Genomic DNA, 13,201 nt, shown 5'->3' with positions numbered 1-13,201 from the left:
TTATATCCAGCAAGACTGTCTTTCAAAAATGAGGGCAAGATTAGAATATTTACAGATAAACAGAAATTGAGAGAATTTCTAAGGAAGAGACCAGATTTTCAGGAAATACTAAAGAGTGTGCTAGAGCCTGAAAAGAAAAGACAGGAGAGAGAAGCTTGGAAGAGAGTCTAGAAACGAAGATTCTATCAATAAAAGTAACTAAAAGTGTCAAAAGAGTGGTGAAAATAAAATATGACAGATAAAACTCAAATAGTCAGGAATAAACTTACCCAACAATACAAAGCACTTGTATTCAGAAAACTGCAACCCAATGTTAAAAGAAATAAAAAAAGCCTAAATAACTGGAAGAACATTCCATACTCATGGACTGGAAGACTAAATATCATTAAGATGTCAATTCTACTCAAATTAATATACAGATTCAATGCAATCCCAATAAAAATTCCACTACCATTAAAAAAAAAATTGAAAACACAATCATCAAATTTGTTTGGAAGGGTAAGGGGTCCTGAGTAGCCAGAAATATCTTAAAAAGGAAGAGTGAACTCTCATCTCCAGACTTTCAATCATATTACCTAGCTATAGTGTCAAAAACAGCATGGTACTGGCATAAAGACAGACACTTAGACCAATGGAACTAAACTGATGGTTTTCAGAAACAGACCCTCACATGTATGGTCAAGTGATTTTTTTTTTTTTTTTAATATATTAAGATTTATTTATTTATTTAATTTCTCCCCCTCCCCTGGTTGTCTGTTCTTGGTGTCTATTTGCTGCGTCTTGTTTCTTTGTCCGCTTCTGTTGTCATCAGCGGCACGGGAAGTGTGGGCAGTGCCATTCCTGGGCAGGCTGCTCTTTCTTTCGCGCTGGGCGGCTTTCCTCACGGGCGCACTCCTTGTGCGTGGGGCTCCCCCACGCGGGGGACACCCTTGCGTGGCACGGCACTCCCTTGCGTGGCACGGCACTCCTTGCGCGCATCAGCGCTGCGCATGGCCAGCTCCACACGCGTCAAGGAGGCCCGGGGTTTGAACCGCGGACCTCCCATGTGGTAGACGGACGCCCTAACCACTGGGCCAAAGTCCGTTTCCCTGGTCAAGTGATTTTTGACTAGCCTGTCAAACCCACACAGCTTGGGCAGAACAGTGCACTCAACAAATGGTACTAAAAGAATTGGATATCCATAGCCAAAAGAAGCAAAGAGAACCCCTATCTTACACCTTATCCAAAAAGTAACTCAAAATGGATGAAAAACCTAAAAATGAGAGCAAGAACCATAAAACATCTAGAAGAAATTGTAGGAAAATATCTTCAAGACCTGGTGGTAGGTGGTGGATTCTTAAAAGAGATAAGAGGAGGACTGAAGACAGACTACTGATGTTTAATATATGTAGAAGTTTTAATTAGATTTACTGTAAAAGTGTGGAAATGTATAGAGGGGATAGTAACATATAGTGAGTAACAGCTAGTTTATAAACAGGGGATGTGGCTGAAAATGCTTGTTTAGGTATATAAAAGTCAACTGAGGCGGCGGACTTGGCCCAGTGGTTAGGGCATCCATCTACCACATGGGAGGTCCGCAGTTCAAACCCTGGGCCTCCTTGACCCGTGTGGAGCTGGCCCATGCGCAGTGCTGATGTGGCAAGGAGTGCCGTGCCACGCAGGGGTGTCCCCCGCGTAGGGGAGCCCCATGCGCAAGGAGTGCACCCTGTAAGGAGAGCCGCCCATTGCGAAAGAAAGTTCAGCCTGCCCAAGAGTGGCACCACACATATGGAGAGCTGATACGGCAAGATGCCACAACAAAAAGAGACAGATGCCTGGGCTGCTGACAAGAATAGAAGCGGACACAGAAGAACACACAGTGAATGGACACAGAGAGTAGACAACTGAGAGGGGGGAAGGGGAAAGAAATAAATTTTAAAAATAAATCTTAAAAAAAAAACAGTATGATAATTTTGATCATAATTAAATTATATTGATTTTTAATGTTAAATTGACTATTATATTCTAAGAATCTTTTTTTTTCCTCTTCCCTTACCGCCCCCCAGTTGTCTGTTATCTGTGTCTATTTGCTGCGTCTTTGTCCGCTTCTGTTGTTGTCAGCAGCACAGGAATCTGTGTTTCTTTTTGTTGCATCATCTTGCTGTGTCAGCTCTCCATGTGTGCAGTGCCATTCCTGGGCAGGTTGTACTTTCTTTTGCACTGGGTGGCTCTCCTTATGGGGCACATTCCTTGCGCTTGGGCTCCCCTGCGAGGGGACACCCCTGCGTGGCACGGCACTCCTTGTGCACATCAGCACTGCACGTGGGCCAGCTCCACACAGGTCAAGGAGGCCCAGGGTTTGAACCACGGACCTCCCATGTGGTAGATGGACGCCCTAACCACTGGGCCAAGTCCACTTCCCTCTAAGAATCTTAAAGACAACCACATTTTATAAATTTTCAGGATTTAAAAGAGTATATAGTTAAGGCTCTTTTAAAAATAAAAGTTATCATACAATACATAATAAACTACAAGTTCAGAAAACTTAAGTATTTTCATATTATTTTAGCATGTTTGTATAATAACATGCTCATCTAAATAAATGGTAGTATTTTATCCTACAAAATTTCCCAATTTTCCTATTTTGTTATCTTGCTAGGAGATCCAATGAAAAATATGTACAGAATACTTTCAAGGATGATTTACAAAGCAGGGGGTTAACAGTGCCACTCTAAGCCACTGCATATTCATCAGATGTGTAGAAAATAGATATCCCCTGCTTTAAAGTATAATTATAGTATACTTCTTTTAAAGAATGAATACTATAAAGTTTGATTACTTTAAATCCAACTAAAAGTTTTCTCAATGTTTATATTGTAAAATTAAATTGAAAATAAATTGTTAAGACAAGCTACTTTTTAAAGAAATACAACAGAGCAGGTGTAGCTCAGTGCTTGAGTGCCTGCTTCAATTACTGGTCCTGGGTTCAATTCCTGATACCTCTTTAAAAAAATAAAAATAATAAAAAATGAAGAAAGAAATACATACCTTTCTCTTACAAAATCTGCTAGTTCTTTTGTTGATATCTGTCCATGTTTCATATTATGGTAGAGGATATCAAAGCCACTATTTTTTTCCCCCTAAAATTTCAAAAATATTTTTAGTTTAACAAAAAAAAGAGATCAAATGACTTGAGAATAAATTAACCCTACATTAATTAATGTGCAATTCTAATACTCAGGTGAACTGTTTTCCCTTAATTTAACCATTAATATTGATGCTTACTGTATGATTTTACAATTGTCTATATATACATACATGTATATATAATCTATATTTACTCATAAGTATAATATTAATAAAATTAAGTGAAATTTGAAGGAATAATAGTCAACATAATTTAGAAAAGAGAAAAATGGCAGTTTTTTAAAAATAAATTATCAAGCCCCATTTCAATTACTTTAACAAGCATTAAGGGATTTCTAATTATTTAACTCAAAAAAAAATCTTTTAAAAAAATATTGATTTCTGAGTTATAACAGCAAAGTTCTAGTTATATATAGGCCTGAATACCAGAAAATGCTTTATAATCTATAATCTAAGGTTTTCGGTAAACTTAAAAACTTGAGAAATAAGAAAAGAGATAACATTTTAACAAAAGAAAAGTAACAGACTACTGGCTGTAAGAATTTTAGCCTTTATCTGATGTGAAGTGAATAGAACCAGACACAATCCTAGAAAACCTTTACTGCCACTTCCAATAAATCTTAGAGTATCAAACTGCAGCCAAGAAAATGTTTAAAATGTCATCTTTATAAGTGAAATAAAAGATAATATGGTTAACAATTCTCTACTCAAAATAAGAGTAGCTGGTTTTATTTTTCTTCAGTGAAAATAATCAAAAATTGAATATATTCACTGGAAATAAAAGCAATACTGTAAACAAGTGCTATGCAATCTGACACTTAATATTCTCACAGCTCACAGAAAATAGAAACTTTGCTGTATTGATCCCTTATAAACTTGTCAAATAGCATACATCAAATCAAAATATTATAGTTAACATGAGAAAATACAAACAATAAAAATTCTTAGTATTTTAAGCATCCCCATTTGCACTTATCAAGAATTATAACATAAAACCAGTCTCTCTGTGAATCCAAACATTACCTTTTAGCTTCTACAATTTTCATGTTTAAGATAAAGAAAAAATTTATCTAACATCCATTTTGTTTTTTACTTATCCTGGGGTTTTCAAGCAAATTTGTCCCAACCAAAGTAAGTATATTAAATTTAAGGTAGCCATTATGACTAGTAAATAGTAAGCAAATATAACATTGTAATGCAGATTAGTAAATAAAATTATATACAAAAAATGAAGGGTCCGAATCCTCTGAGTCCATCACTTCAATATATTACAGAAATTACATACATGATTGTCCTGTCTACCAACCCCCATATTTAAGTCATAAATCTTGAAATAAGCAAATAAAATAGAAAATAAACCTGAAATCCTAAACTATAAAATCCCAAAGTCTGAAGCTATCATATGTCAAGGTTTTCCCGGTAACTACTGGTTCTCATTTGCCCACAATTCTAAAAGTCAGATTATCTGGGTTCCAATGTCCATTATGCATATTTAAAGAGAAAACTAGGAAAGAGTTGTGAGTGAAAGGCTATTACAAACAGGCACAAAGACTATTATAAGAAATAATATTTACTAGGTTTATAAGCAAAAGTACTTTAAAAACAAAAAAGAAATAGAGGGATTGTGGGAAGATGGTGGGGTAAGAAGCTCCAAGGACCAATCCCTCCACCAAAACAATTATCAAACAGACAGTAACTGTCTGAATCAACTATTTTGGAACTCCACACTCCAGTGGAACACTGTATAGCATCCAAGAAAGACTGGGAGGAAGAGGCTGATAAATTACAGTTAGTACCAGTAAACTGCTCTCTCCATTCAGCAGTTACCATCACCTAGCACCCACTCTCATGGCAAGCAACAGTGGGGTCTGGCCTCTGGCACAGCTTGCTGGTGCCAGAAAGAGACATAAAAATCCACTTCCCCAAGATCCAGGGCAAGCATAAGCCAATCATTGATTACAGCTTTTGATTAACAACTTTGGATCACTGTGGGCTGGGCTCTGAGGATGCCCATTATTCTAAACTAGTCAGGACATAGGCAGAGGAGACCTAAAGATGTATGCTTCCTCAGAGTTGCAGAGGACAGCTGAAGGGCTGCGTATGCTGGGCAGCTCAAGAAAGCACAGCTTTAGGGAGCTGTGGAAGAAGCACCTGGCATATTTCCTGGCTCCTCCCTCAACCCCTCTCCAGGGCAGTCTGGAGACTTTATGGTTCTCTCTGGCCTTGTTAAGCTGGGAAAGACTGACTTGGCAAACTCCTCTCCCATGTGTCCCCCTCCCAGAATCTGTACTCAAGGCAAAAGCAGCTTGAGACAACACAAATAGTAAAAGAAACAATTCAGGCGGCTGGTCTAGGGCAAAGGATCACCTGCTTTAAGTTCAGAAGTGGAATGCCTGAGAGAGGGAGAAGGTCTGACTCCTGGAAAGTAGAGGAAGCATTCAGGCTCTTGAAAATAACAAGTGAAAACCAAGGACAAGACACAGGCCCAGAAAAGATGTGAAGGACCCTGCATTTCGCATTTGCCTTGGGCGGACAAGTAATAGGAAAACTGGCACTCAAGAAAGTCTCTGTCATTACTATCAGCTGGTTACAAACTTAAGGAACACCATGTCAGGGAATATATCCCAGAGTTAAATTTTAATAATTAAAATGTAGCATGTACAACCAAAGGTAACAAAACAAATAAGGAATATGAAATGATGGTCCATCCAAAGGAAGAGAATAAAAATCCAGAAAGCACCAACAAAGAAGACCAGGTTGGACATACTGGACAAAGACTTCAGAAAAAATAATCTTCAATATTCTCAAAGAGAAGAAAGAAAATACAAAGAGCTAAAGAATACGAGGAAACTTATGAATTTAAAAATAGGTGAATCTAAATAAAGACAGAAATTTTAAAAGGAATCAAATAGAACTCCTGGAATTGAAGACCACAATAACCAAAATGAAAATTTCTCAGGAGGGTTTCAAAAGCAGATTGTTATTGGCAGAAGAATCAGCAAACTTGAAGGCAAGACAACTGAAATGAGTCAACCTAAAGAGCAGAAAGAAAAAAATATTTTTTTAAGCAAAAACAGTCTAAGAGACCTCTTGGAACAGTATCAAACATAACAATAGCATTATGAGGATCCCAGAAGGAAAGAAGAGAGAAAAGGGCAGGAGGAATAATCAAAGAAATAATCACAGAAAACTCCCCCAACTTAGCAAAAGATATGAATATGCACATCCAAGAAGGCCAGGGAAAACCAAACAGGATAAACCTCAAATCATGGAGGCAAAAAGGGAATAGGTTGAAATACGTGAAGTACTGAAAGAAAACAAATGCCCTCCAAGAATTTTGTATGTGACAAGACTTTTTCAAAAATGATGGAGAGATTAAGACATGCCTAATAAACAAAAGCAGATGGAGTTCATCACTACTACATCTGCTCTACAAGCAAAGCTAAAGGGAGTAATTCTGACCAAAAGAAAAGCACAATGGACAGTAGTTTCATCAAGTGGCACAAAAAGAGAAAGACCTCCCGTAAAGGTAACCATTTGAGTAATTATAAATTCCAGTATTACTGGGTTTTTTTTTGGTATGTAACTTTACTTCTTACTTCATACATGTGCTAAAAATGAAAATACATAAAAAATAATGATGGGTGAGTAGATGAAGCTCAAGTGGTTGAGCGCATGCTTCCCTTGTACGAGTCCTGGGTTCAATCCCTGGTAGCTCCTAAAAACAAAAAAACAACTTCATTGGGGAGTGGATGTAGTTCAGTGGTTGAGTGCCTGCTTCCCCTGTATGAGGTTCTGGGTTCAAAAAATTTTCAGTGTTTTGAAATTTTTTTTTTCAAAAAAAGAAAGTAATGATAAACGTATGGTTTTAGACATACAATGTACAGAGATTTAATTTGTACCAAGTACCAAAAATTGTGGGGCACAGTGGGGTATAGAAACAGTGTATGTGTAAGCTAGTGAAGTCAAGTTGGTAACAAATAGGACTTATGTATTTAGGATATTAAATTTTAACCCCATGGTAACCAAGGAAAACATGAAAAATATATCCTGAGAGAAATGAGAAGGGACTCAACATGGTACAATATGGAAAAAATCAAAGAAGAAAGAAGGTATTAATAGAAGAAGTGAGAGATAAAAATGGCATAAGACTTACAAAGACTAAACTAAAAATGCAGAAGATAGTCCTGCATTATCAATAATGACTTCAAATGTAAATGAATTAAACTCTCCAGTCAAAAGGCAAAGATTGCCAGAATGGATAAAGAAACATAACCCAACCATATGCTGTCTACACAGACATAAGTAGGCTGAAGGTGAAAGGATGGGGAAAAAATATACCATGCAAGTAACAACCAAAAGAAAGCTGGGGTAGCTTTACTAATATCAGATAAAATAGATTTTAAGTAAAAAACAATTATAAGGGGAGAGGAGATATGGCTCAAGCAGTTGAGAGCCTGCTTCTTCCCACATGGGCAGTCCCAAATTCAGTCCCTGGTGTCTCCTAAAAATGAACAAAATAATAAGCTCAGGAGTGCCAAAGTAGGTCACTAGTTGAGCACTGGATTCACACATGCCAGGTCTGGGGTTCATTCCCCAACCTTGTACCATAAAAAAAAAAAAAAAAAAAAAGACTATCATTATGTACTGATAATGGGGTCTATTCAACAAGACAACATAAGAACTATAAAACATGTGCACCTAACAGCAGTCCCCAAAATTATTGAGGGAAATACTGACAGATATGAATGGGAACTAGACATTTCTATATTAACAGAAGACTTTAATACACCATTTTCAATAATGGATAGAACATCTATACAGAAGACCAATAAGAAAATATAACAATTGAATGACACTCTAAATCCATTAGACCTAACAGACATAAAAGAGAACAGTTCAGTGGAGCAGATGTAGCTCAGTGGTTGAGCATATGCTTCCCGTGTACAAGGTCCTGGGTTCAATTCCCGGTACCTCCTAAAAAAAAAGAAAAAAAAAGAGAACACTTTACAAACCTCAAAAAATTAAAAAATAATGAAATCATACAATGTATCTTCTCCTACCACAATGGAATGATGGAAAGAATCAATTAACAGAGGGAGAAATAGAAAATTCAAAGATATGTGGAAATTAAACAAAGTACTCTTAAATAATCATTGGATTAAAGAAGAAATTACAAGGAAAACTAGGAAATATCTTGAAGAAACTGAAAATACAACATAAAATAAATGGGATCGATCTAGCAAAGGCAGTGCTGAGAGGGAAATTTATAGCTCTAAATTGCTTACACTTTTTTTATTTTTTTAATGTTACATTCAAAAAATATGAAGTCCCCATATACCCCCCACCCCCCTCCTCTGCCCATAACAACAACCTCCTCCATCATCATGAGACACTCATTGCACTTGGTGAATTCATCTCTGAGCACCATTGCACCTCATGGTCAATGGTCCACACCATAGCCCACACTCTCCCACAGTCTACCCAGTGGGCCATGGGAGGACATACAATGTCCAGTAACTGTCCCCACAGCACCACCCAGGAAAACTCCAAGTCCCGAAAATGCCCCCACATCACATTTCTTCCTCCCATTCCCTACCCCCAGCAGCCACCATGGCCACTTTCTCCACACCAATGCCACATTTTCTTCGATTACTAATCACCATAGTTCATGAATAGAATATCAGTAAGTCCACTCTAATCCATACTCTATTCCTCCATCCTGTGGACCTTAGAATGGTTGTGTCCACTCCACATCTATATCAAGAGGGGGCTTAGATTCCACATGGATGCTGGATGCAATTCTCCTGCTTTCAGTTGTAGGCACTCTTGGCTCCCTGGTGTGGTGGTTGACCTTCTTCACCTCCATGTAGGCTGAGTGGGGTAAGTCCAATAAACCAGAGTGCAGGAGTTGCAAGTCTGTTGAGGCCCTGGGCCTGGTTATCACATGGTCAGTTCAGAGATTCAGGTCCCCTGAGTATACACTAAACCCCAGCACCAACTACAGATCCGTTAAAAGTAACAGGAGAGGCTTGTGGACAAAGATCACATCTGAGTCCAGCTCCATCATACAGAAACACAAACTCCAAAGTAGGGCCAACTGACATGGCACTGAACTCCATATGCCATGACCACAGAACCTGTGGGTCTCTGTAGCTCTCAGGAGAACCAATACCTGGGGTTGTATCTACTTTATCTATCTGGGACTCTGCTGAGGTGTGCATAAGGGTGACCCCTTTGATAACCTCCTGGCTCTTTTTGGAGACTCATAGCCATATAAACTCATTTGTCCTTTCCATTTCCCCCTTTTCTTCAGGTTGAAGAGCATTTTTAACCCCTGATATTATATGTAGACTGAGATATTCTGCTGGTTTGAATTGACCCTTTTATTCAAGGTCATTTTCTAGTTACATCATCAGCTGGTACTTGGTAGTAATCCCTTGGCACCAGGGAGGCTCATCCCCGGGAGTCATGTCCCACGCTGGGGGGAAGGCAATGCATTTACATGCTGAGTTTGGCTTCGAGATTGGCGACATTTGAGCAACACGGAGGCTCTCAGGAGGTGACTCTTAGGCACCCTGCAGCTCTAGGCCTTGTTCTTATTTCAGGTGCACAGGCTCACAAGCATAGTCATTAGTATCGAGGGCTCTTGTTGGACCTTCCTTCTTTTTTGGTCTTTGCCATTGTACTTGGGGGATTGTTGCTGTAAATGCTTACATTTAAAAGAAGAAACATTTCAAATCAGAGACCTACCCTGAAAACCAGAATATCTAAAAAAGAAAAACTAAATAAAAAAGCAAGCAGAAAGAAGTAAATAAAAAGGATTAGAGTGATTATAAATGAGATAAACAATTAGAGAAAAGCAAAAACAAAACAAAACAAAACAAAACTTGGTTCTTTGAAAAGACAATAAAATTGAGAAACCTTTAGCGAGACTAACAAAGAAAAAAAGAAAGAGGGCACAAATGACTAAATGAGAAATGAAAAGGAGAACATTATTACCAACTCTACTAAAATGAAAAGGATTATCAGGCACTACTATGAACAGAGCTATATACTGACAATCTAGATAACCCAAATGAAATTCCTATAATACACAAACAACCTACACTGATCCTAGAAGAAATAAATCTCAACAAACAAAAAAACTAGTAGAGGTTGAATCAGTAATTAAAACTTGTCAACAAAGAAAAGCCCAGGAAAAAAATGGATTCACAGAATAATTTTACCAAACGTTCCAAAAAGAAGGTGTTCACACAAATCTATTAAATCAATTCATGGGTTTAAGGAAAATATGACTAATGAGATAAAGGATATTAAGACAATGGGTGAGCATAAAGAACAATTTGAAAGCCTGTGAAAGTAATAAAGCTTATGAGAATGAAAAACACAATGGACAGGATTAAAAATGTACTAGAGGGAAGTGGATTTGGCTCAACTGATAGAGCATCCACCTACCATATGGGAAGTCCAGGGTTCAAATCCAGGGTCTCCTCCATGCGCAGTGCTGATGCATGCAAGGAGTACCATGCCACGCAGGGGTGTCCCTGCATAGGGGAGCCCCACGCACAAGGAGTGCACCCCATAAGGAGAGCTGCCCAGCGCGAAACAAAGTGCAGTGTGCCCAAGAATGGCACCACACACACGAAGAGCTGACACAACAAGATGATGCAACAAAAAGAGACATAGATTCCCATGCCGCTGACAACAACAGAAGCAGACAAACAGCACGCAGCAAAATGGACACAGAGAACAGACAACTGGGGGGGGGAAGGGGAGGGGAAATAAATAAATAAAAATCTTAAAAAAAAAAAAAATCCAGGGCCTCCTGACCCATGTGGTGAGCTGGCCCACACGTAGCCTGATGTGTGCAAGGAGTGCCATGCCACACAGGGGTGTTGTCCAGGTAGGGGAGCCCATGTGCAAGGAGTGTGCCCTGCAAGGAGAGCCACCCTGCACGAAAAAAGCATAGCCTGCCCAGAGTAGCACCACGCACATGGAGAGCTGATGCAGCAAGATGATGCAACAAAAAGAGACATAGATTCCCAGTGCCACTGACAAGAATGCAAGAAGACACAGAACACACAGCACATGGACTTAGAGAGCAGACAATGGGGGAGGAAGGCAGAAAGGGGAGAGAAATAAATAAAAAATAAATCTTAAAAAAAAAAAGTACTAGAGTGGGTGTAGCTCAGTGGATTGAGCACCTACTTCCCATGTACCAGATCATGGGTTCAATCCCCAGCACTTCCTAAAAAAAAAAAAAATAGTCATGTAACTATAGATTTTAATTTGGTGGAGGAAAGAATTAGTGAATTGGAGGAATAAGCATCTGAATTTGAAAACAGGAGTGTACAGAATAAAAAAAGAATGGAAAAAAAGGCTTGGAGAGAACTGAATGACAATGGAAAACATACAAATATATCCATTATAGGTTTCACAGAAGGCAAAGAGACTAGGAAAAGGGAAGAAAGAATATTTGAGGAAATAATGATCAAAAACTTCCCAACTCCTATGAAAGACATAAATATAAATAGCCAAGAAGTATAATGCACCCCAAACAATAAATCAAAACAGACCTACTATGAGACAACTACTATTCAGAATATCAAATAACAAAGGTAGAGGATCTGAAAGCAGCAAGACAAAAGCAAAGCATCACATACAAAGGAAGCTCAGTAAGATGAAGTACCAATTTTTCATCAGAAACCCTAGAGGCAAGAAGGCAGTGGTATAGTGTATTTAAAGTTCTGAAAGACAGAAACTGGCACATAGGAATTCTTTACCTGGCAAAACTGTCCTTCAAAAATAAGAGTGAAAACCAGCAAGATGGCAGTAGAGTAAAGAGCTCCTAGAGTCAGCACATGCTCCAGGGCTGTTAGTAATCACCCAGAGCTATCTAAAGCACCTGCTTGGGAGCTACAGGAGACCAGAAGAGCATCCTGCAACATCCTTGAAAGAATGGAAGGAGGAAACTGCTCATCTGCAGAGAAGATTAATTAAGTAGAGCACTCCACACCACAGAGGCTGGTGCCCATCCTCCAGAGTGGCACAAGTGCCTCAGGAGCTATTCTGTGGCTGGAATTGGAACCTCCATTTCCCAAAAACGGGGGAGAAAGAGACAGTTGGGCACCAGCTTCAGCTGCTGATTAGTAAATTTGGCTGGCTAAAGTATAATCCTAAGAACAGCTAAAATTTGAACCTGTCAAAGTTGGAATGAGGCCAGTAGCCACCATTTTGACATTGCCTGCGGCATGAGGGGAAGCATGACTGACTGAAAATCACAATGATGGTAGGGACCAGGTTCTTTTCCACACACACCAGACTGCAGCCCTAGCCTAGACCTCAGCCACACCTCTGGCAGGGAGAAAGCTGGCGGGACCTGCCCCAGTCTCTTCGGGTAACTGCAGGTACATTCAAGTGGCACAGACTGAATAGTCGGGAGTCTACCAGGGCAACTGTGGTCATTTAGGACCACACATCATAGCTGCTGCACACACCTGCAGTGCCATCACTACCCCAGATGGGAGGAAGGGGCGTGAAGCTTCATTAGTCTCTCGTGTCAACTACATATGGTCTTGGCCTGCATGACTTGGATTATTACACATGGCTGTGGCTCTGTCCCTACCCCTTACAAAGGAGAAAGGTGGGAGAAGATTTATCAGTCGCTGGGGCAACACAGGCAGCTTGAGCCTCCACAGCATACAGCACCAACTTCATCCTCAGCTCCTACTACACAACCAACAAGGCAGAAAGGGTAGGAAAGCCCTAAACTAAAGAGGGCAATTGCACCCAGATGCCAAGACACCAATAAAAAACTAAAATCCATACCAAGAAACAGGAAGGTAAGGTCCAGTTAAAGGAACAAGATAAGCCTCCAGATGACATATGGGAGTTGAGATAACTAATAATAGATGGTCAAACAAATCTCCTTAATAAATTCAATGAGATGACTGAAGAGATTAAGGATATTAAGAAAACACTGGGGGAAGCAGGCTTGGCCCAATGGATAGGGTGTCCACCTACCACATGGGAGATCCAAGGTTCAAACCCCAGGCCTCCTTGACCCATGTGG

General features: G+C 39.4%; 1 protein-coding gene across 2 annotated transcripts in view; it reads right to left on the bottom strand.

Moving 5' to 3' along the window:
• Positions 1 to 13,201, bottom strand: part of FCHO2 (FCH and mu domain containing endocytic adaptor 2) — a 193,935-nt gene that overhangs the window by 150,102 nt on the left and 30,632 nt on the right. For both annotated transcript variants that reach the window (XM_071208560.1, XM_058310078.2), the window contains exon 2: positions 3,028 to 3,119. In XM_071208560.1, coding sequence (XP_071064661.1) covers positions 3,028 to 3,119 — 92 coding nt within the window. The remainder of the gene's footprint in view (positions 1 to 3,027; positions 3,120 to 13,201) is intronic.

Source organism: Dasypus novemcinctus, chromosome 2, assembly GCF_030445035.2.
Source record: "Dasypus novemcinctus isolate mDasNov1 chromosome 2, mDasNov1.1.hap2, whole genome shotgun sequence".
Classification (NCBI taxonomy): domain Eukaryota; kingdom Metazoa; phylum Chordata; class Mammalia; order Cingulata; family Dasypodidae; genus Dasypus; species Dasypus novemcinctus.
This window is presented reverse-complemented; position numbering and strand designations above follow the sequence as displayed.